Source organism: Sylvia atricapilla, chromosome 10 (genome assembly GCF_009819655.1).
Source record: "Sylvia atricapilla isolate bSylAtr1 chromosome 10, bSylAtr1.pri, whole genome shotgun sequence".
NCBI classification, from domain to species: Eukaryota; Metazoa; Chordata; class Aves; order Passeriformes; family Sylviidae; genus Sylvia; species Sylvia atricapilla.
The window spans coordinates 22,765,869-22,785,979 of NC_089149.1; the positions used below are offsets into that span (position 1 = coordinate 22,765,869).

The window sequence follows — 20,111 nt, forward strand, 5'->3', positions numbered from 1 at the left end:
CCGCCCTCAGCCCCGCGGCTATGGGCCCGCTGCCCCACAGCGCCATGGCGGCCCGCCGCCCTCAGCCCCGCGGCTATGGGCCCGCCGCCCCACAGCGCCATGGCGGCCCGCCGCCCTCAGCCCCGCGGCTATGGGCCCGCCGCCCCACAGCGCCATGGCGGCCCGCCGCCCTCAGCCCCGCGGCTATGGGCCCGCCGCCCCACAGCGCCATGGCGGCCCGGCGCCCTCAGCCCCGCGGCTATGGGCCCGCCGCCCACAGCGCCATGGCGGCCCGGCGCCCTCAGCCGCGCATGCGCCCCGGGCCGTTGCCATGGCCGCGGCGGACGCGCGGGCCCGGGCCGGCGGCGGCGGCGATGGCGCTGAGGCGGCTCCTGCTGCGCTACTTCCCGCCGGGTGCGGAGCGGAGCGGGGCGGCCGGGGCGCTCCGGGTGCTGTGGGGCGGGCGGCGGGGCCGTGCGGGTCATGGCGGGTCCCCTCTGCCCGGCAGGGGCTGGGCGCGGCCGGGCGGCTCCGTGGCGCACCTGCGGCCGGCTGCAGCGGAGGTGCCGCTGTTTGTCCCGGCGCCCGGGTGAGAGAGGCTGCGGCTGTAATTAGTGACTTACTGCAAAGTCAAGCCGGTCTGACTCGCATCACAGTAAGGAGTTTAAAAAGTCCACAGTGACTGTAGCTGACACGGAAAAAACAATATTTGTGTTTTTAAATAGCTGTCTAGCAAAAAAAAAAAAAAAAAAAAAAAAAAGTTGCCACTCTCTACAGCTGCCTGAAAGGAGGCTGGAGCCAGGTGAGGGTCAGTCCGTTCTGCCAGGCAGCCCGTGGGAGTTTGGAAGGACACAGTCTTTAACTGTGCCAAGGGAGGTTTAGACTGGATATTAGCAAGAAATTCTTCACTGAAACTGTGAAAAGGAGGCGGTGGAGTCACCATCACTAAGGTGTTTAAGGACTGGCACTCAGTGCCAGGGTTTGGTTGACAAGGGGGTATTTGGTCATGGGTAGGACTTAATGATCTCAGGGGCCTTTTCCAACCTAGCTGATACTAATTCTTATTTTTTGTCCTTGATTTATGAGTTTTCTGAGCAGAGCCATGCTTTGGAAAGCAGTGCTGCCAGACTGTCCTGGTATATTCAGACTGTGTATTCGGATTGTGTACTCAGGTGACTCAGTGAAATTTCAGAAGTGGAACAAGCTGGAGATGGCCAGCTCAGGATGTATATTGGAATAAAGGATCTTCCTTTCAAATTAAATACTTTTCCTATGAACTTCGTAAAATGCAGAATGACACAGAATTTCATCTCAATTATCCTTTCCCACAGAAAATCAAGGAGCAGATGAGCCCTTTATCAGCTGTTTCAAAACAGGAACTCATATGGTTAAACATTTTAATACTTCAGCGCAGTAGAAGTTGCAGAGGTGCCAGAGCAAACCTAGAAATGTAAAGTGTGGTATGATTCTTGATACATTATTGCAATCAAGCCTTTGCAAACACTAGAATAAATATAACAGATTTTGTAGAAAACATGTATAACATGTTTTCCAGGCTTCTTGGAACACCAGACTACAGCAGGTATCTTCAGGACAGCTTCTTTGAACTTAATGCTGATGAAGTGATGTGAAAAGCTGTTGGAAAAAAAGAGCTTGTTCATTTCCAGAGTAGAAAAAGCTCAGAAATAATATTGTTTAATATGTTTTTTTTCATATAAGCACATCAGAGTTGTTCATGACCATGCTTACCCATGCTTACTCTCAGCAACAGCTAACCTCCTTCCAGCTCCAAGAGCTGGCATTGTGTCTCCTGAAGTCAGTGTTGCTATCAAAGTGGAAGTGCTGCTGTGTACAGTGCACATTATAAAACTCCAGAAGTCTAATTATGACCTGTTTATCACTTGTTTTGAAGGAATTATTTTTGAATACGTAGAAGGTGGTGAGTCAAAGACCAAATCAATAGATCTGCTCGATCTTAGACCTGAGTAAGTATGACATTACTTCAGATAACAGCTACCTTTTTATAGCATGTTCATGTACAACATATTTGACTGTATTAGACATAATTGACATCAGCTATTATGCAGAGCCTATGTGCTCTACTCAGCCAGCTCTGGTAGGAAGGGCTTCAGAAAAATAACAAAGTGCCACCGTTAAATAAAGTTGCCAAATCTATGGAGTTTATTAGGCAGAAAGACATGAAGTAATATGATTGTCTTAATACTAGCATTGATATGGAAGAGGCCTTGCATGTAAGCCCAAGTCAGTAGACAGTGTAAGCTGGATATGCAGGATGAAAAATCCCAATTTAAAAAGTAATAAGTTTTGTCTACCTGGGACTGTCCAGTATAGTGCTGTGGGTAAAACCTGTCAAGTCTCTTTGTGAAAGACATAAGTTGTCTGGTGTTACTGACCAGGAGTATAAATACTGGCAGGATATTAATTTATGGGATGTGGTGGCTCCCATTTAGAAGACTGAAAAAATCCCCTTTAGACTTGAGTAATTCCCATACTAACAGAAATGCTTGGCTTTCTTGCTGAACTGATTTAAGAGTGTATTGTGATTCGACTGCTGGGTATTGTCAACCCTTAGTTTCTCACTGAAAGCCAAAAATCAGTAGTTATTTGATGACATGGAAAGATGATCCAGTTCCACTGACCAGCTGTGCCCCCCTCCCTGGGGCTCCATGGACACTGGACCACTTGGTAGTTACTGTCACAACTAAGAGTTTGTAGAAACAGGCAGAGATTTCTGAAGGCACAGACAGAGATAGGTTTAAGACTTTGCATATATAATTTATCTTGTTACTACTCTGCAGGCAATTTGTTTGGAATTTATGAAATTCCAGATTAATTCAGATGTTTAAACTGACAGTTTGGGACACACATCTCCCATGCCTGATTCTCCATGGAAATCGTTTGAAAAGATAAATTTCTTGCCAAGATACAATTTTTAAGGGTTGAATTTTACTGTACAACTTCAGGAAGAGAGGGAAGGAAGTTTAAAAACCAAGAATGATTTATCCTTATTTCTTTGGGCCTTTACAGGGTGAAATAAATGCCTACCATTTAATTGTTTACTTCAGTTTCTTGGCAAGTAAATAATATTCTTTGGTTTAAATTCATAATTATTGCCAGAGGACGGAATGTGGTGGGTTTGTGTTTGGGATGTTTCTTGAGTTTGTTTTCATTCTTCTTTCATAATTAGCACAGATGTTACTGCCTTAGTAGAAGAAATCCAAAAAAGAGAGCCTCTCATCACAGCTTCCTGCTTGGAACATGTCAAATGTCTAGTACAAAGATTGCAGGAGAAGCTAGGGGAAAAACAGATTCACAAATTCTCTCTTTTTAAGGTCAGAGGCATCTTTAAAATATTTTTGTGTGTTTGGGGGGGTTTAATTTGTGATGCTGTGAGTATGTTTTTACTGCTGTGTATTGTACTCTATGACTGATTTCTTGGAACTATTCAATACTCTCTGAGCTTTCAGAGTAACTGAGTCTGGCCTGGTTTTTCTGCCAGGAATTCTCCCCAAAAGGCTGAAGTATAACTGTTCCTAGGCATTGTTTTTACAGGCTTATGCACTAGGATGTGTTTTGGATGGAGAGAAATCAGCCCTTTATTTGTTGAATAAGAGTTTGTGGGCCAGCAACACCCATAGTTACATTTAAACAAAACCTTTAAAAATAGACTCCAAGTAAATTAACTGTTAGGAAAGGACCAAAATATTTTCGTACACGTGTCTACGTGTTCTTCATTTTGTGAAAATTGTGGAATTTATGCTGTTATTTTATGGGGCTTTATGCTACATGCAGTTGTCATTACAAATCCTGGTTTTCATTACTTTCTGTCATTACTATTATCTTTGAATGTTGATAAATGGATATTTGGTTTACAGACAGCACTTGAAATATTATTTCAAACAAATAGGATTTTTAAGACCGATGATTACAGAGTCCTTTCAGAGCTCCAAATCTAGGACTGAGTCTGTCATACGAGAATAGGTTTAATTGTATTTAATTGTGGAAATGAAAATTTCTTCCAGAGACTGCATGCTACAATCTGACATAGTTAAACGTTGTATCTTTATTATGTCAGCAGATGGCAATGTGTAGCTGTTAAACAATGTTGGTCAGTGCTATGGTGTTTTTTGTTACCTTAAATTAAAAGAGAAGTTTTTTGTGTTAGTTTGTTCAGCTAAAAAATCCCTTACATGTTCTTAGGTATTTGGTTCTTTTGACCAACAATACTCATCTGGGTGAATTCTGCAAAGAGATATGTATTTAACCTTGAAAACAGATCTATGTACCAAGGCATGTTAAATTTAAAAAGTTTCTCTTCCAAGTTATGCTCTCAACTGAGATAATGCCTTGCTTTTCAAAAGCTTGAAAAATTGTTTGTTCATCACAAATACTGACTAATCTTCAAATGCTTGTTTAAACTTGAGTGTAATTAATGTATTTGTTCATTGTTGGGTGTAGTGCTGGGTCTGAGCTTCTGTATTTGGAAATAATAGAAGCAGGCAAATCCAATCAGTGCTGGCTTATTTCCTTCACTCAAGAGTGGTTAGAAGTGTGTGAAAAGAACTTTTTTGATATTTCAGTTCCATTTAAGCCTTCTAAATGAAACACAAGTGCCAGGTCCTTCTGAGATACTAATAAAATATAGGAGATAGGTGGGAGTGAGATTTTTTCTTTTCCCTCAAAAAAATGTTCCGTGTGTGCATTGTTTGGAAACGAATGGGTTTTATTCCTGTTGGACTGGAGTTTAATCTGAAACAAGTGTATAAACTCATCTTTTTGTTATTTCCAGTAATTGTAGAGATGGTGGTGTGTTAGGCAGCCTGCAGAGAAATGGGCTTTTATAGAAATTTCTCAGGTTTTAAACTGTTCCATGGCATGAGATGCTGTAGTGATTTGCAGATTTTTATCTCAGGTACAGCTGTAGCAGATTTTGCAGAACTGAGGTGTATTTTTTCTAATATTGCCTTAGGGTTTGACTATTGTATGATTTGCACAGGCAGTTCTTGCTGGCTCAGAGTTCTGTGGATGAGGCAACTGTAGCACTGGGCATTGGAAGAACAGAAATCTGAGATTACATAAAATCCCATCTCATTTTCCTCCCTTTTTTTCATAATTTCAAAATACCTTTGTTGTTCAGAGCTTCCTGCATGTAGTCCTAAAAATGCTATGGGTGAGATTTCCATAAATTTCCATAATTATTGATTCTCCATATGAAGATGAATATTGTGGGTCTTTAAAAAAAAACCACAATATTTTTGTCATTTCCACATTTTGACTGCTCATTCCCACTTCTGTAGCTGAAAGTACAACTTGTGTTGCTTTCTCTAGAGAGCAGAAATTGCTGTTTCTGCAACATAAAATACATTTTTTGTTTCTCTCTCCCTCTCAGTCCTTCACTTATCAATAGTTATTTCCATTTTGATGAGTCCCTACTCTTATGTGTAGAAGATCTATGAGGCTTTCTCATTTTCCTTTTGGAGACAGGCAGCTTGGAAAACTTGAGATAAGAAAAAGAAGTTGAAGTTCTGGTAATATGTCAGTGATTAAATCTCACTGTTCATAAACCATTTCTTCTTCCTTCTTACACTACAGAAAAGACTGAGTTTTTTTAACATCCCTTTACTTCACTGTCAGCAATTGCTGTGATTTCCCAGTTTATGATTTCATTATGTTTTAGACTTGAGGAGAGGGCAGCTTGTAACAGGTGAAATTGTTCAAGTGCAAACCATGTTTTACAGCAGCCAGTTTATTCAACCACCAACCAGATTATATTATTTTTGGTTCTTTTTAAAGTATCATGGCATGGTGACTTCCATTGCAGTATCTGAAACTATTTTCACCTCCGTTTAATAAACCTTAGTATGTTTTATAGCTACGGGTTCATTCCTATGAGTGATCCTATAGTGCCTGATTAAAGCACTGTTAGCAAACAGTGCCCTCCACAACCTACACGATACATGCAGACATAAAAGTTGAAATTCTGTCGTGGAATTTTGTCTTGCTGAGTATCTTTGTTATGATTTTGCACATCTTGTATAACGTCATAGGACAGACTGTAGCTTATACCTCTTCTTCCTGTTTTCTTTAACAAAGACGTATGCCAGCTGCAAGCATCCCATACACTAAAAATCTCAAATTTACCTGGATTTCACTGGCTAAGGCTTATTGGTGTTGGTTGGGATTTCTTTCATAGTGATCTTACAGTCATGGTCTCCTCTTCTGGTTTTGCCCATTCAGCTCTGGTCTAGGGTTGCCTTGCTGGTCTTGGAGAAGGTGAAGAAAATGCAAACACGGGAAAAAAAAGAGTTCATTCAAATAAAGTATAAAATCGAAATCAATGTTATATAACATCTTCAGTGATAACCTGATGATTAATGTGTGATTTCTTCTCCTCTAACAAGAGGAGTAGAAAAAATTAATCTGTTGAATATTTTGAGTAATTTTGTTTATTTTGGTCGCATCAAATGTTTTTCCTCTCGCTGCCCCCTCTTCTATTTCAGGTGCTTAGAACACACATATTGCCTCTGACTAATGTTGCATTTAACAAATCTGGTTCCCGGTAAGTTGCTTTCAAAGTCAAAGTATGTAACCATTAATTGAAGTTTTGTACTTGTAAATTAAATGGTAAGGAAACTTCAGTGCTCTTATCTTGCTGCAAAAAGAATTCAGCTCTGCTGCTTATAAGCAGCTTTAGGCATAATTGGGATTATATGTCGTGCTTCTGGGAAAACCAATGGGAGATGCAAAAAAGTAGCAGGTGAGACTCAATTTATGTAATTTTTTTTCTTCTACAGCCATAGTCTGTTGACAATTATCATTTTACAGGAAGAAGCACCTTTATGGCAATAAACTAAATATTGCTAAAAGGTAAATGAGTCTTTGACATAAACTCATCTGGGAGTTTCACTGTAGTGAAAGTGTAGCTTTCTTGTTAATTGATTTCACTGTGGACATAAGTCTTACGATCTTTTCCTTCATGTGTTGAAAGCAGCAGCATGCTTTCTAGTTGAAATACATGAAATATTAGAAAAAAGATGTTTTTATGAATAAGATGTAAAAAAGAAAGAAAAAAAGGAACCTCTGTGGTCATAAATCTGTAGTTTTGAAAGAAAGAGGAGATTTAGGGTCTGAAACAATGCTAACTAAAATCTGTGGAAAGAAATAATTTGGCTGTGCATCAGGACCCCTAAGATATTTGCTGTATTCAGAAATGAATTTCTCTTTGCTTTAGCTTTATCACTGGAAGCTATGACAGGACCTGCAAACTGTGGGATACAGCATCAGGAGAAGAGCTCCGTTCACTGGAGGGACACAGAAATGTTGTCTATGCAATAGCTTTCAATAACCCCTATGGGTAAATAAATTTCCTCTGAGATTCTTCATAACTGATAATATTGTTATTTTACAAATACTCTAACAAAGAATAGACTATTTGAAATGGAAAGTGTTCACCTTCTGAGTTTGTAGAGTTCAGCTATAGCTAATCACTGTAGGATGACACTGTCATTATTTGTATGAGAGATCTATTCAAACATGTTTTCTGCTATCATTTTTTAAAATTAAATTTAGAAATTCTAACCAAAATTTAACTAGCTATTCAATCTTGAAAAATATATGAATGAGTCAGTTGAATATATTGAAACACAGTTTATTTCAGTAATATATCCATGACCAGATTGTGTTCTGAATGTTAATCACTCTCTTCTGCCTCCATATAGTTGTATATGGTGTGAGATAGAAGTACTTAGGACAATCTGTGTTGCTTCAGTTAAGGAGAAAGAAGTGGATTTCTCCATCTGCCATTACAAATTCCATATAATTTAGGATATAATTTAGAAATGTCACAGCTTTTGAGTAATTTTTGTAAAATCCACAAGGTGCTGCTGTGGGAATGTCAGATATCATTTTTGCACCTTTTGTTTTTCCCCAGTAATTGTTTGCCCTAGGCTGGAATTGCCGCCTGTTAGGTGAGGGGAATTACATGTTAGCTACTGAGGTTTCATTGTCATTTGCTTCTTGAGGAAGCTGTCATGTGTGACAAAACCATTTTTTCTGTAAAGTTGATAAATGAATTCCTATTTTTCTATTGAATCACATTACTGTTGGATGTCCTATTTATCAGTTGAACAATACAAAGTTAACATCAGGAAATGTTAAAGGATTTGCCCTTACACTATTTAAAACTTCATCTCCTTCTTCTATGTAAAAAGGAAACCTTAGACCCTGCTGTGTCAATGTCTTATATCCTGATACTATGTTTTATGTTAGAAAAGCATTTAATGAAGTTCATTTATGCAGCTTGGTGAAACTAATGACAAAAATCTCTGGAAAGATCAATAAATAGACTGTAACATAAAAGTGAAGAACCAACATACAGCAAGACAAAACCGGATGAGAACTTTGAACTACTTTGATATTAAAAATTTGATAAGAAACACCTTTTTTCTGTTTATCTTTAGGTTTTAGTACATGGTACATTTTCTGGAGACTTGACTTTAGTCTTGCTCTAACTTGCAAATGGTCACAACACTTCCAACTGACTTCAGTGGGAGTAGAGTTCAACTTCTGAAATTTGGGTGAAACTGCAATTTATAATTGCTCACAAACAGATGTATCTGATGAAATGATAGAACTTCCTAATAAATCTGTAAATGCAGCACAACATCATCTCTATAGTAGGTCAGTCATCAGCTGTGAATGTGCTAATAGATAGGCACAGTAGCTCTATTAGAAACTCACTGTGTCTGCTAATTTTTTGCCTGCTGTAACTCATGTTTGTGAAATCCTGCTGCAGGATCTTGTGCATGGGAGCTTCCAATCTGACTGTTGTTTCTCTGGATTCTTTGTCTCTGGAGTCAGAGGGTTTTTTCTACATAAACTTTAGGAATTTTTTTTTCTATTTAGTGACAAGATTGCCACTGGATCTTTTGATAAAACCTGCAAACTGTGGAGTACAGAAACAGGAAAATGTTTTTATACCTTCAGAGGACATAGTGCTGAAATAGTGAGTAGTGATGGATGTTCTTATTCCTTTATGTTTCCTCACACCATCGTTGATGACTGTGAGTTTTCAACTTCCCTGTGAGCTCCCACTGGGAAGGCACAGTTATTGTGGCCCATCTATTCATACATCCAGGTCTTGTTAACATTTCTGCACTACAAGGGAAGATAGTCTGACAGTTCTTGAGATAGAATAAACCCTCATACACAGTTTGAAAATATATTTTTATTTTTACTTTCTTCCAATTTCCCTTGTCTGTTAAATGTTAAAACATTGAAAAATACCGTATCAATTGGAATTTTCGTTTATTGTACATACTTTTTGTTTGATTACATATCACATGTTTTTCTAGCTATCTTGCATTGTGTCTCATATTTGAAGAACTAAATACACAAGAACATCATTGCTTGTGTTGTTGTCTTTCACACAGAGATCTGTACTTCATGTACAGAACTGACTGGAGCTGTGGAGGAACGAATTTCTGAAATGTAAAGTGTGTTAACTGGGAATATGTGGGATGCTGAAATGTCAAAGATCTGTGAAATTAAAACAGTTTAAGCGTAAAAATGCTTGGTTTCCTCTCTCATGCACTAGGACCCCTATCAGCAATAGCAAGTACCTTGATGCACAAATTTCAGTTTAAAAGATCAGGGCAATGACACTAAAACTCTGAATTTCAATGATGAATTGTGTTTTTTGGGATTTTTTAAAGTAGCTGTACAGTCACTGTTCAATGAAATATTGCTGTAAATTGTTTCTGAAAAAAAGAATTGAATTTAATTGTAGATTGAGTGGTTTTAACTAGAGGAAGAAAATGGTGGTTTACCATATAGGAATTTGGGGTTTGTTTCAGTGTGGTTTTGATTCTCTGGATACTCTAAATTACCCTTTAAAATGGAGAACATGCTTGTTTATTGAGAAAGGCTGCAGTGATTTTGCTTCCACAAATCAGCCAGGTAAATGTTTAAAGGCCTCTCATTTTTTTTCTGACTTCTTAGGGGTTAGATTAGTTCTGGAGTGTTATGAGTTATGCTGACAAGTAATTAGAAGAAGATAATTGCCATCAGGAAATGATGTGTTTCTCTGAATCAGACCTGTTTCTGAAAGGCTATTATTGCCTCTGATACATTGCTGGCAAGGGCATGCCCATAGTTACTCAGGATTAAAAAGCTGAGCTACTGTTTTCTTTTTTTCATGGTACCTGCTATTCTTTATTTGCAGAGCAATCACACTGGATAATTACAGAGAATGGGAGGATGACTAGATGATTTTTTAATGTGAAAAATGAATTAAAGTAGTTGTGGAGCTTTTGTTCTTGCTTTTTCTTAAATATGATGTTGTGGCAATGTCCTTGGTAAATGACATTGACAATGACACCTAATAGGGTAAGAGCCCACAGAGTGTGTTTGTGGGTCCACAGAACTGTTTGAATGATCTTTGCTCCAGTCTCATCAAGTAACAGAGAAAACCTACCAAATGATAGTGCTGGGGAGGACTGTCAGACTAGACAGTAGCTGGAGGGTTTCAAAGAGAATTTGGAAATAAAGAAAACAAAGTATGTGCTTGTAAGGAGTCCACTTGGTTTGAGTACTTACCCAGAGTTATGTGGTAAGGATTTGTTGCTGTTCTAGTGAGCTGTTGGAAGAATTCTGCAAGTTTCTGTATGCCATAAAATATTATCCAACCTTTTTCTTATTTAAATTAAGTTATTAATATTATATATTAATATATATATTAATACTGACCCTTGCTTTATTTTTTTTTTTTTTTGAAAATATATGTAAGTGGATTCCTTTGAACACTTTTTCTATCCAATATTTCTCGCTACAGGTATGTTTATCATTTAATCCTCAGAGCACACTGTTGGCAACTGGAAGCATGGATACCACTGCCAAATTATGGGATGTAGAGAAAGGAGAAGAAGTAGCCACTTTAAATGTATGTTTGCATTATGTTTTCAGAGGTATTCCTTGCTATCTTAAATAAATAACATAATAACAGTGTAACCATTACAACTGTTTCAAACCTTGGAGTTTCTTTTAGCTGGTGATCCCATAGTGACTGCAGTTACAAAACAGAGTAAGAAATCTTTAAGGGAATGAGAAAGCTATGGTATTTCATGAGTCCTATTTATCAAAAGACAGATTTTCTCATTGCAGTGACATTACTGCTATAGATTAGAATCGCTTCCATCACTTGTTAGAACCTTCTGCTCCACTGTCAGTTGTGACCTCCTCTGTGTGGGGAGGGTAAACCTGAGGAGAGGACAGCCATCCAGTTACCTCTAGATTGCCATCTCTCTGTTCTCTGCATGGCTTGCTGGCAGTCCCCAGGGTCAGATTGGCCTCTGCTGCTTCAATGCATTTCTCTCACATAAATCCTAAGTCATATGTAGTGAATAAGCTTCCTGCTTGAGTGGTGTGGTTTGTAGTTATTGGGATATTGACTATTCCACAGTCGGGTGGATCTTTCTGTCAAAATTGTGATACACTGGACAAGACAGTAAATAAAATAATGATGAGTTATGGAAGGATTATGCTGCTGAAAAAAGACTACATGTTCAACTGTATTAATTGAAAGGTAATAATTTTTATTCTCCTACTCTTTTTAAAAAATTCTCTTAGGGGCACTCAGCAGAAATTATTGCTCTGTCTTTCAATACCACTGGAGACAGGATCATCACTGGCTCCTTTGACCATACAGTAGCAGTATGGGATGTTGGCACTGGCAGGTACTAAAGCACTAAAAAATATCATTTTACTTTGTATGATTTTGGGACAAATTAAATAAAAATGTTGAGCTGCACCTTACAGAGCTTGTATTTAATTTAGAGTATATGTTCCTTCATTTTGTAATTTGTTACTCCTGTTCTCATTGTTCTTTTGAAAAGAAATGCTGCTCATGAAATGCTTTTGTATGTATTCTTTGTTTTAAATGTCTATCTTATGAGCACTAAATAGGCAGAAAGAGTGGACAGATCCTGTGCTTGTTCCTGGTGAATTCTCCAGACAGGAATATATTTTATCAACATGGAAACTCAAGACTTGCAAGGTGTCTAGGATTTCTAGACTGTTTAGGTAGAAAGTATATTTTATTTTATAAAAAATTATTCTGATTATGTTATCTTTAAAAACTATAGAGGGTGTACTTTTCCTTCTCACCATCCTTTGTCAATGTAAATTTAAAATGTATTCTCCCTTGACTGTAGAGAATAAAAAAAATGCAACAGGTAAATATGAACTTTTATAATACTGACAAATCCACTTGCTTTTTCAGTGAGAAATTCAGGGTAAGTAAAGTAATAAACTGATCCCCCTGATTACTGACAAAGTAGTTTGTGAAGACAACCATTCTATTTTGTTTACAGGAGACAGTGGTTGTGCCTTTTTTTTTTTTTGTGTGTGTGTGTGCGTGTGTGTGAGAGCAAGGGTAATATCTCTGAAATTTATATATCAAAGAAAGTGTGTGTATAGTGCTATCTTGGGATAATAGACAATATATATAAAAGTGAGACTGTGGGATTTATCAGTAGTGTACACATCGTATATAATTTAGAGCTTGATATTATAACCATTGAGTTTATTTGACACCAAAACTTATTCAGCACATCAGCCTTTGAATTCAGCTTCCTTCAGTCTGATGTTCTTGCAAATATTTTTGCTTGAAAATAACTTTTTCCAGTTTATTGTCTGAGCCTACAGTGAAATCAAAGGTGGGGGGGGATTTTCATGTTGCATTTATTTTTCTACGAAATCAATCTGGACTTTACATCAGGGCCAATACCAGGAATATGAAGAAGTGTCTCACTGGCAGCTCTGGTGATTGGCTAGTGGGCAATAGAATTGTTCCAAGGCCAGTAGTCAGCCTTTCAGATGGCACTTGGGCATCAATACCTTTAGGAATAATGGAAAGTTGCAATCAGAAAGACTGTGAGAAAATCATAATTTACTGTTTACAGGTTCAGGTAGATTTACAAAAATCTTGTAGGTGAGGTTTTGTGTGCTTGTTTTTCATCATGTGAATTAGATGAGGTGTACAGCTTTCCAAATTTGAGTTTCTTCTGATTCTGCTGGCTGACCCTGCTGAGCACATATGTTCCTGAGTTTTATTCTGGGTAGCTGTCCTGAACTGCCCTGAGGGAAGTTGATGTAGGGACAAAAAATCTGAACAAAGTTCAAGATTTTTGTCATAAAATATTACAATTAAAAAGAAAAAAGGATGAAAGGGGAAACACACTTAGGTAATTCAGGTCTGTATTTCCATGGCAGATACAGTCTGTCGTAGTTCAGTTGAAGATGTCTGCAGAGCTTCATTTGCCAAATCAACAGCCTGGCCCTGTGTCTTGGGTCAGGGGTGCTGGACACCAGCGTGCTCAGAGAGAAGCAGTTTCTCATTTGCAATTCTAGTCAAGTGCTAGAGCGTCCATAGATCAAATTTCACTTGGAAACTGAAGGCTAAGAAAATACTGTCATGACTAAAGCCGATTGCTTTTAATAAATAACTTAAATGGAATTTTTATGGCACTTCATAAGCCTGTCTTCTGTGTTCCTTCTGTGTATCTGATAATGGTTTCTGTGAGATGTTCTCCAAGTTGTTATTTATTCTGTTTCTTGATCAGATTTTTCTGTCAGACCTTGAAGCCCACATTGTCTTTTTGAAAATTGGAAGTTTAAGCTTTCAGCTTTTAAATTAAAACTTTTTTTAGGTATTACTAGGTATTTTGGGCATTAGGTTTTACAGTAACAGCAGTCTTAATGGCCAAATAATATGTTCATAAAATTAAGTTTTCCTCTGTTATCTGCTTGTTGATTTTTTGTTTTACTGTAAAAAATCTACACAATTACAATGATGTAGACCTCACAGTGTTAGAAAGTAAAAGGAATAATTCTGTAAAATGCTAAGAATGTAATCAAGTATCTGTTAATATAAACAAATAGCAAATTCAAATGGTCAGGAAATTTTCTTTGCTGTTCATTTGGCACATATATTAATTTAGCTACCCTTACATATCTTGTGCAATGAATAAAAACACTGCAGTCACCTAAACTCATTTAGTTGTTTTTCTAGTCCTTAGTTTATCTGTTATTTACAGTCTGCTTCTATTAATGATGTGGTGATATTAGCATTGTGATAATAACCCAATTGGCTAATCCTTTAATACATGTATATCTCAATTAATCTCTTTTAGGCTTTGTTTCCTTATAGGCCATTAATTAATAGGACACAGTATTGGCTAATCATAACCTCTCTACTCAGATAAAGCTGAGGAATTTAATGGGACTTGTATTGCCAGTCTTGTGCAGCAAGAAGTTCAGGATTAATGAGGATTAGAAACCATATTTCAGTTGGGCTGTCATTTGCCTGTTATTTGGGAACATGCTCGCATTAAGTACCTGATTAACTTCTATTTGATCTTCAGTGGATTTTATAAAAGGTTTGGATTATATGGAGTTTTAAAGATGTACTATTTGCAGTTCATTGAAGTAGGATAATGGGAGACTAATGTGAAAAAACTTGCTGTATCTGCTTAGCATGTAGACGAATACAAGGAATCTGTCACTGGAACTGAAAATCATTACATTTCACTGGAAATACATTCACTAAAATATTTTTGAAAGAGAAGGGAGGAATTTTCCATTTTATTCCTTACTGCCTGTTTTTGCCAAAGATAGAAAGTGGAATTGATATAGTGCTAGAATCCTAAATGGGCTGCACCACTCCATTTCATTGCTTTAATGGTGAATATACACTTTAACTATACAATTTTCTAAACTTATAATTTATATGTGTATATAAAAATACACACTATAAATATAAATGATTATTTTTAATTTTTTTGGTAGGTTGTTACATACTTTAATAGGCCACCGAGGAGAGATTAGCAGTGCCCAGTTCAACTGGGACTGTTCTCTCATTGTCACTGGATCAATGGACAAAACATGCATGGTAAGCTGGCTGAGTAGGTAGAGAATACAGCTACTTGACATATAAAATGTGTATTTTTTAAATTGAAGTGCGTTATTTTAAAGTAGTACATAGAATGAATTAGAGAATTTAAACCTAAATGTAAAACCTATAATCTTACTCATTTCAGTGAAGTCCAGTTAAGTCTTGTTTAATCAATACACTGAACTAAAAAATGTATAGGACTCCATTAAACCAACTAAAGAGTGACTCATTATTGACTTGTATTCAGCTTGCATGTCAAACATCAGGGCCTCTGAGTTGCTTTATCGATCAGCTAGATCTCTCTAAGGTAAATTAGTCTAGAGAAGTGATCAATGCCCTGTTTGTGTGTGCAGCTGTGGGACGCTGTGACAGGGACACACATAGCGACGCTGGCAGCGCACAGCAAGGAGGTGCTGGACGTGTGCTTCGACTACGCCGGGCAGCGCATTGCCACCGCCTCTGCTGACGGTGAGGGACGGGGGGAGCTGCAGCATCAAACACCTCTGTCCTTTCCCTTTGGCTCTGCTTTGAACCTAGCTTGGTGAAGAGGAGGACTGGATTCAAAACTATAGATCAAGCAATGTTTGTTGCATTACAGAAATGGGGCATTAAACTTTAAAAGTTTTCTCCAGTGACAAAGTTCTTACTCTCATACTTTAATCAGCTCCATGTGTCTTTCCCTTTTAACTTCAAACTTGGAAGGAAATATTTCACTTGTGGCTGGAAATGTGTTTTAGATGTGTACATAAATAGCTTTTGAGGGGGTTGATTTGGTGGCTCAGATTTAGGCTTAAATTAAAAACGAAGTTGGAATTTTACTAGCAGGCTTTTGCTAGCAGGCTTTTCTAATGCACAGCAAGAGGTAGTGAAAGAAGCAATTTTGTTTTGTTATTGGTATGGGGAAGCTTTGTGTGTTTACTATTTGTCTAGGAGTCACAATAAATAGTTTTCTGTATTCACCTGCTCAGTTATTTATGTTATACTGCATAATGACAATACAGTATTCGTTTTAGATACACATTTTCAGAAACAGGATACCAGACTGGATGGGGAGGACTATTTGGATGTATTTTCCTGTACTTGGTATATTAAGACAAGAGACAATGTAAAAAGTTTCCTGATATTAAATCATTAGCTTATTAAATTATTCTAGATTATGAAATAAAATGAAATTTGCATGCATTCTGAAATAACAGGCTTCAGTAAGCTGTGTTCTATGTGGACCTTTGTGTTCATATTTTAGGAATTTTCCAGGAGAATCCATTTCTGATTAGGAAAGGAAGTCAATCTTTTCCAGCCTGATTACAGATTCTTTTTAGCATACTTTACCCTTGGAGGAAACTCTGTGGAGTTTGCCTTCTATTTCTTCCAAAATTAAACCTGAGGATGAGTTCCTTCTGACCTTATTGAAATGTGCTTACTGAAATCGGTGCTTAAGCATTACAATCACATATGGCTTCTACTGCAACAGGGTCAGCAAGAGTCTATAATGCAGGAACAAAACAGTGCATTGCAAAGCTAGAAGGGCATGAAGATGAAGTCTCGAAGGTAAGTTGTGTGTGGTTTGCACCTTTTTAATCTGTGAGTGACATCCAATCCACCAGCAGTAATTCCATGATGCAGGAATACTGTTAATCATTATATCACCACATTCTTTAATATTTAAGATTGACAGGTCTGGCTAAGAAGTTATCTTTACTAAAAGAACATTCCTTTTGGCTAAAAGCTAAATAGACAATTATTGTTTGCCAATTCCCCACTTCTGAGCTAAGACAATACTGGGTGTGCTACTCCTGTGGGTTCTGAGAGCCACCTCTCTGTGCTGTCATGTCATTACCATTCGATTCCTTAGAATGGTGGCAGCCACTTGAGTCCATCCCTCCAAGGGGTGGACACCCAGCTTTGTTGCCATTGAAATGACAGTTTCCTTACCTCTCTCCTTTTCTTGAATCAGCTGGGTCTGTACACCCACTTGGTCAAGAACAGGGGAGCAAAGAGGGAAATCTCTCTAAGTGTTCTTTCAGTGTGATATTGTTAACAGAGCTCCTGTCTGACCTGTGTTATTCTGCCATTGGAGTCCCACATTCTGTGAGAGAATAAGCACCTGGTTTTTAATCTCCTGTTGATAATCTTAAGGCTGTTGCCTCTAAGGTTTTTACCATCACCCCTATTCCTTGCTTCTACCAGATGTGCTTCTCTTTTCACTTTGCCATTTCTCTGCACACCTGATTTATGGAATGGAACAGAAAAAAACATATTTCTGTGGAAAAATACATGGAGAATCTTATTTTCAAAAGTGCATAAGGAAATTGGAAATAAAAAGTCTATTTCAAGAATCACTTGGTCATGAGGAGTGTGCTCATGTGCTTTGCTTATCTGGCTCAATTTTGAATACCAAGGTTCTGTTCCAAATACATTTAGTTGCTTCCAACATTGTACAAATTTTTCAAACTTTGTTATTTATTGCTTGCAGCTTTTCATTATTCTTTCAAATAGATAATCTTCCCAGCTTCCAAGCTAGTGTGCTGTGTTTGTACTGCTTTTTTGGATGTATTTTGACTTTGAAATATTAATATTTTGAATCTAGGATGGTTCTTAATGAGCAAAACTTTCAATATTACAATATAGTCAAATAGTGACTTACAGTAGTCACTTAAAATATAGTCAAATGCTTTCATTCTGCTCATTTGTCTGTATAATCATTTTTCTGAGAGAACAGTAAGTTCAAAAGGATTGGTCCCAATCCTGAGGACAGTCTGAACCCTTGCTTCCAAGAGGATGGGTTAGAGACAGCTTCCATCAAGGCCTTAGTACCAGCATAATTTCAGTGCTGGGGGAGACAATCTACTCCTCTGGGGGCATGTGGAAAAGGCCATGTGTTTCTGCAGATATTCTATGGAGATGTGACCACTTAGGAATGTTTTTACTTGAAAATTTGATTTCTGGGGAGCAGACATTTTGCCCTCAGTGATTAAGCAATTTGGAATTATATTGAACAAACTGGTATTGTCTGGTTAGTGCTCAAAAAATGTACCCGATTGTCTGGAAATCCATGCAGTTGTGGCAGTGATTGTTTAACAAATATGAAGATTTACTATAAAATTAAGTGTTTCCAATGCAGATTCTGATAGTACAGAGATGTATGTTATTTAATGTAGAACTCTTTAAAATATGTATAAATTTTACATTGGAATAATGATAACATTTAAATAAAGCTGCTACATCTGCTACCAGTTCTGATTTTGGTGCTTGATATTTGGAAGTTATGATCCTGTAGTATGGTCATGGTATATAAGGCCTTTGTAAATACACAAAGTTTTCAGCCACAGAAGTTTGCCAGCATGACTCTAGTGGAATACTATCCTTGAGTTTGGCTAAAAACAGAATGCAAGACTTGCTGCTTTCTATTTTCATCTTTCAATTACTTTGATATGCTGCTTTCTCTAGGCATACTGACTTGCTAAGTAACATAACTAATTTCTTTTTTTTTTTTTAAAGGTATGTTTCAATCCTAAAGGCAATTGCATACTAACAGCCAGTTCTGATAAAACAGCTCGGCTCTGGGATGCTGCTACTGGACACTGCCTTCAGATATTAGAGGGTCATGCTGATGAGATCTTCTCCTGTGCTTTTAACTACAAAGGTGATATAATCATTACAGGTAACTAATATATTCTGTTTTGCTTTACTTTTTATTCCTGGGGCCAAATGCAAGTACCAGCAGTGACTTACAATATAGAACTTCACTTTAGAACTGAGATTTAAGAGAATATGGCCATGATCAAGTTTGTGCACAGGCATGGGCATGCCCTCCCATCTCTCCAGTGGGCACTGACCAGTATCAGAGCAGTGACTAAGCCATTTTCTCACAATGCATTGCTATGAGGGAGGTGTGGATGAACAAAAGGCAAAGGTTTCTAAATGGGAGAACACCTTTTGTGTATTTGGTACTGAACTCTGATCAGGTTTCCTTCATTTCAGTCATGGGATGATCCCTGCTAAAACTATTACCCTAGATTCTGCTGCCTGTTGCTAGTTGTGGAGGAAAAAAAGTATGTGTCTTCTGGGTACACTGTGATGTAGGCATTAACAAAAATGGACAGACTGTGTGAGACACCTAAATGATTCCTTCACAAAGTGTGTTTATTCCTAGGGAGCAAGGATAACTCCTGTAGAATCTGGCACTGACTGAAGAAAAGGAAGGATCCAGTTTGATGTATGCCTGCCTACTTTGTGAGTTTCAGAGTCAATAAACTCGGCCTTTTGGATCTGTTTTCTGTTACTCTTTGTTCACCTTCTGTTGAAGTAGAACAGTTATCTAGATTTGACAGGTTTGACTTACATATGGCATCATAGAACTGCAGAAGTTGGAGGCGACCACTGGAGATCATCTGGTATAACAGCCTGCCCTGCTCAGAACCCTGTCATCCAAGCAGGCTGCCCAGGACTGACCTTGAGTATCTCCAAGGATGAAGACTCCACAGTTTCTCTGCACAACCTGCTTATTATTTGATCACTTGCATAGTAAAGAAGAAAAGTAGGGTTTTTTTCTTCCCTCTTACCTTTAATGGAATAGTTCCTTATATTTCAACTACTGCATGTTCCCTCTTCACTGAGTAGCACTGAGAAGAAGCTAGCCTGTTATTTCAGTCACCAGAGAGAAATCATGATTAGTGAGAAGGAATGCATAAGTTAGCTCAATTTATGTGTAATTTTTAACTAGTAACCTTTTTAATAAACAATAGAGCATTATAGTAATCTCAGTTGTGAAAGGAATGTTGGTATGTACTTGCTTTGAGGACTTTTGTATTAATTTTTGTGCGTGTGTAATAAAATATTGATTTAAAATATGAGTTTTGATTTTTAATACAATGCCCCTTTCATATTGCTGGAGAAAACCAGCAGCCATTTTTGAGCTGCCTTGCTATTAACTATTGTATGCATGCTTGCAGTTAAACTCCCCTTTCATACTTGTCCACATCTTTCCATTCAATCCATTCCTTTCTGCTCAGTCGTCATTCTTCTACTTTGAACTGAATTGAAAAAACTTTAATATCAGTGGTGACTTTAACTTGGAATCCTTGGAATCCTCACCATGATGAAACTCTGCTTACCAAAGACTGGAAGCCAAGGATCCTGGCATAAGTTGATAAGTTGATGA

The 20,111-nt window shown here is 37.8% G+C and overlaps 1 protein-coding gene across 1 annotated transcript; it reads left to right on the plus strand.

The window, feature by feature from the left end:
* The first annotated feature begins 985 nt into the window (after nucleotides 1-985).
* DAW1 (dynein assembly factor with WD repeats 1) lies at nucleotides 986-19,762 on the plus strand. Its single transcript, XM_066326510.1, has 13 exons — nucleotides 986-989; nucleotides 1,892-1,964; nucleotides 3,188-3,332; nucleotides 6,501-6,559; nucleotides 7,232-7,354; nucleotides 8,905-9,004; nucleotides 10,832-10,939; nucleotides 11,626-11,732; nucleotides 14,845-14,947; nucleotides 15,304-15,418; nucleotides 16,422-16,498; nucleotides 18,449-18,611; nucleotides 19,104-19,762. Exons 1-13 carry the CDS (start codon nucleotides 986-988, stop codon nucleotides 19,136-19,138), a joined length of 1,212 nt encoding a protein of 403 aa, XP_066182607.1. The 3' UTR covers nucleotides 19,139-19,762.
* Nucleotides 19,763-20,111: the final 349 nt, after the last annotated feature.

Coding starts and splice junctions, on each gene's coding strand:
- DAW1 (XM_066326510.1), top strand. Junction 7,355..8,904: donor GCTTTCAATAACCCCTATGG/GTAAATAAATTT, acceptor TTTTCTATTTAG/TGACAAGATTGCCACTGGAT. Junction 11,733..14,844: donor TGGGATGTTGGCACTGGCAG/GTACTAAAGCAC, acceptor TTTTTTTGGTAG/GTTGTTACATACTTTAATAG.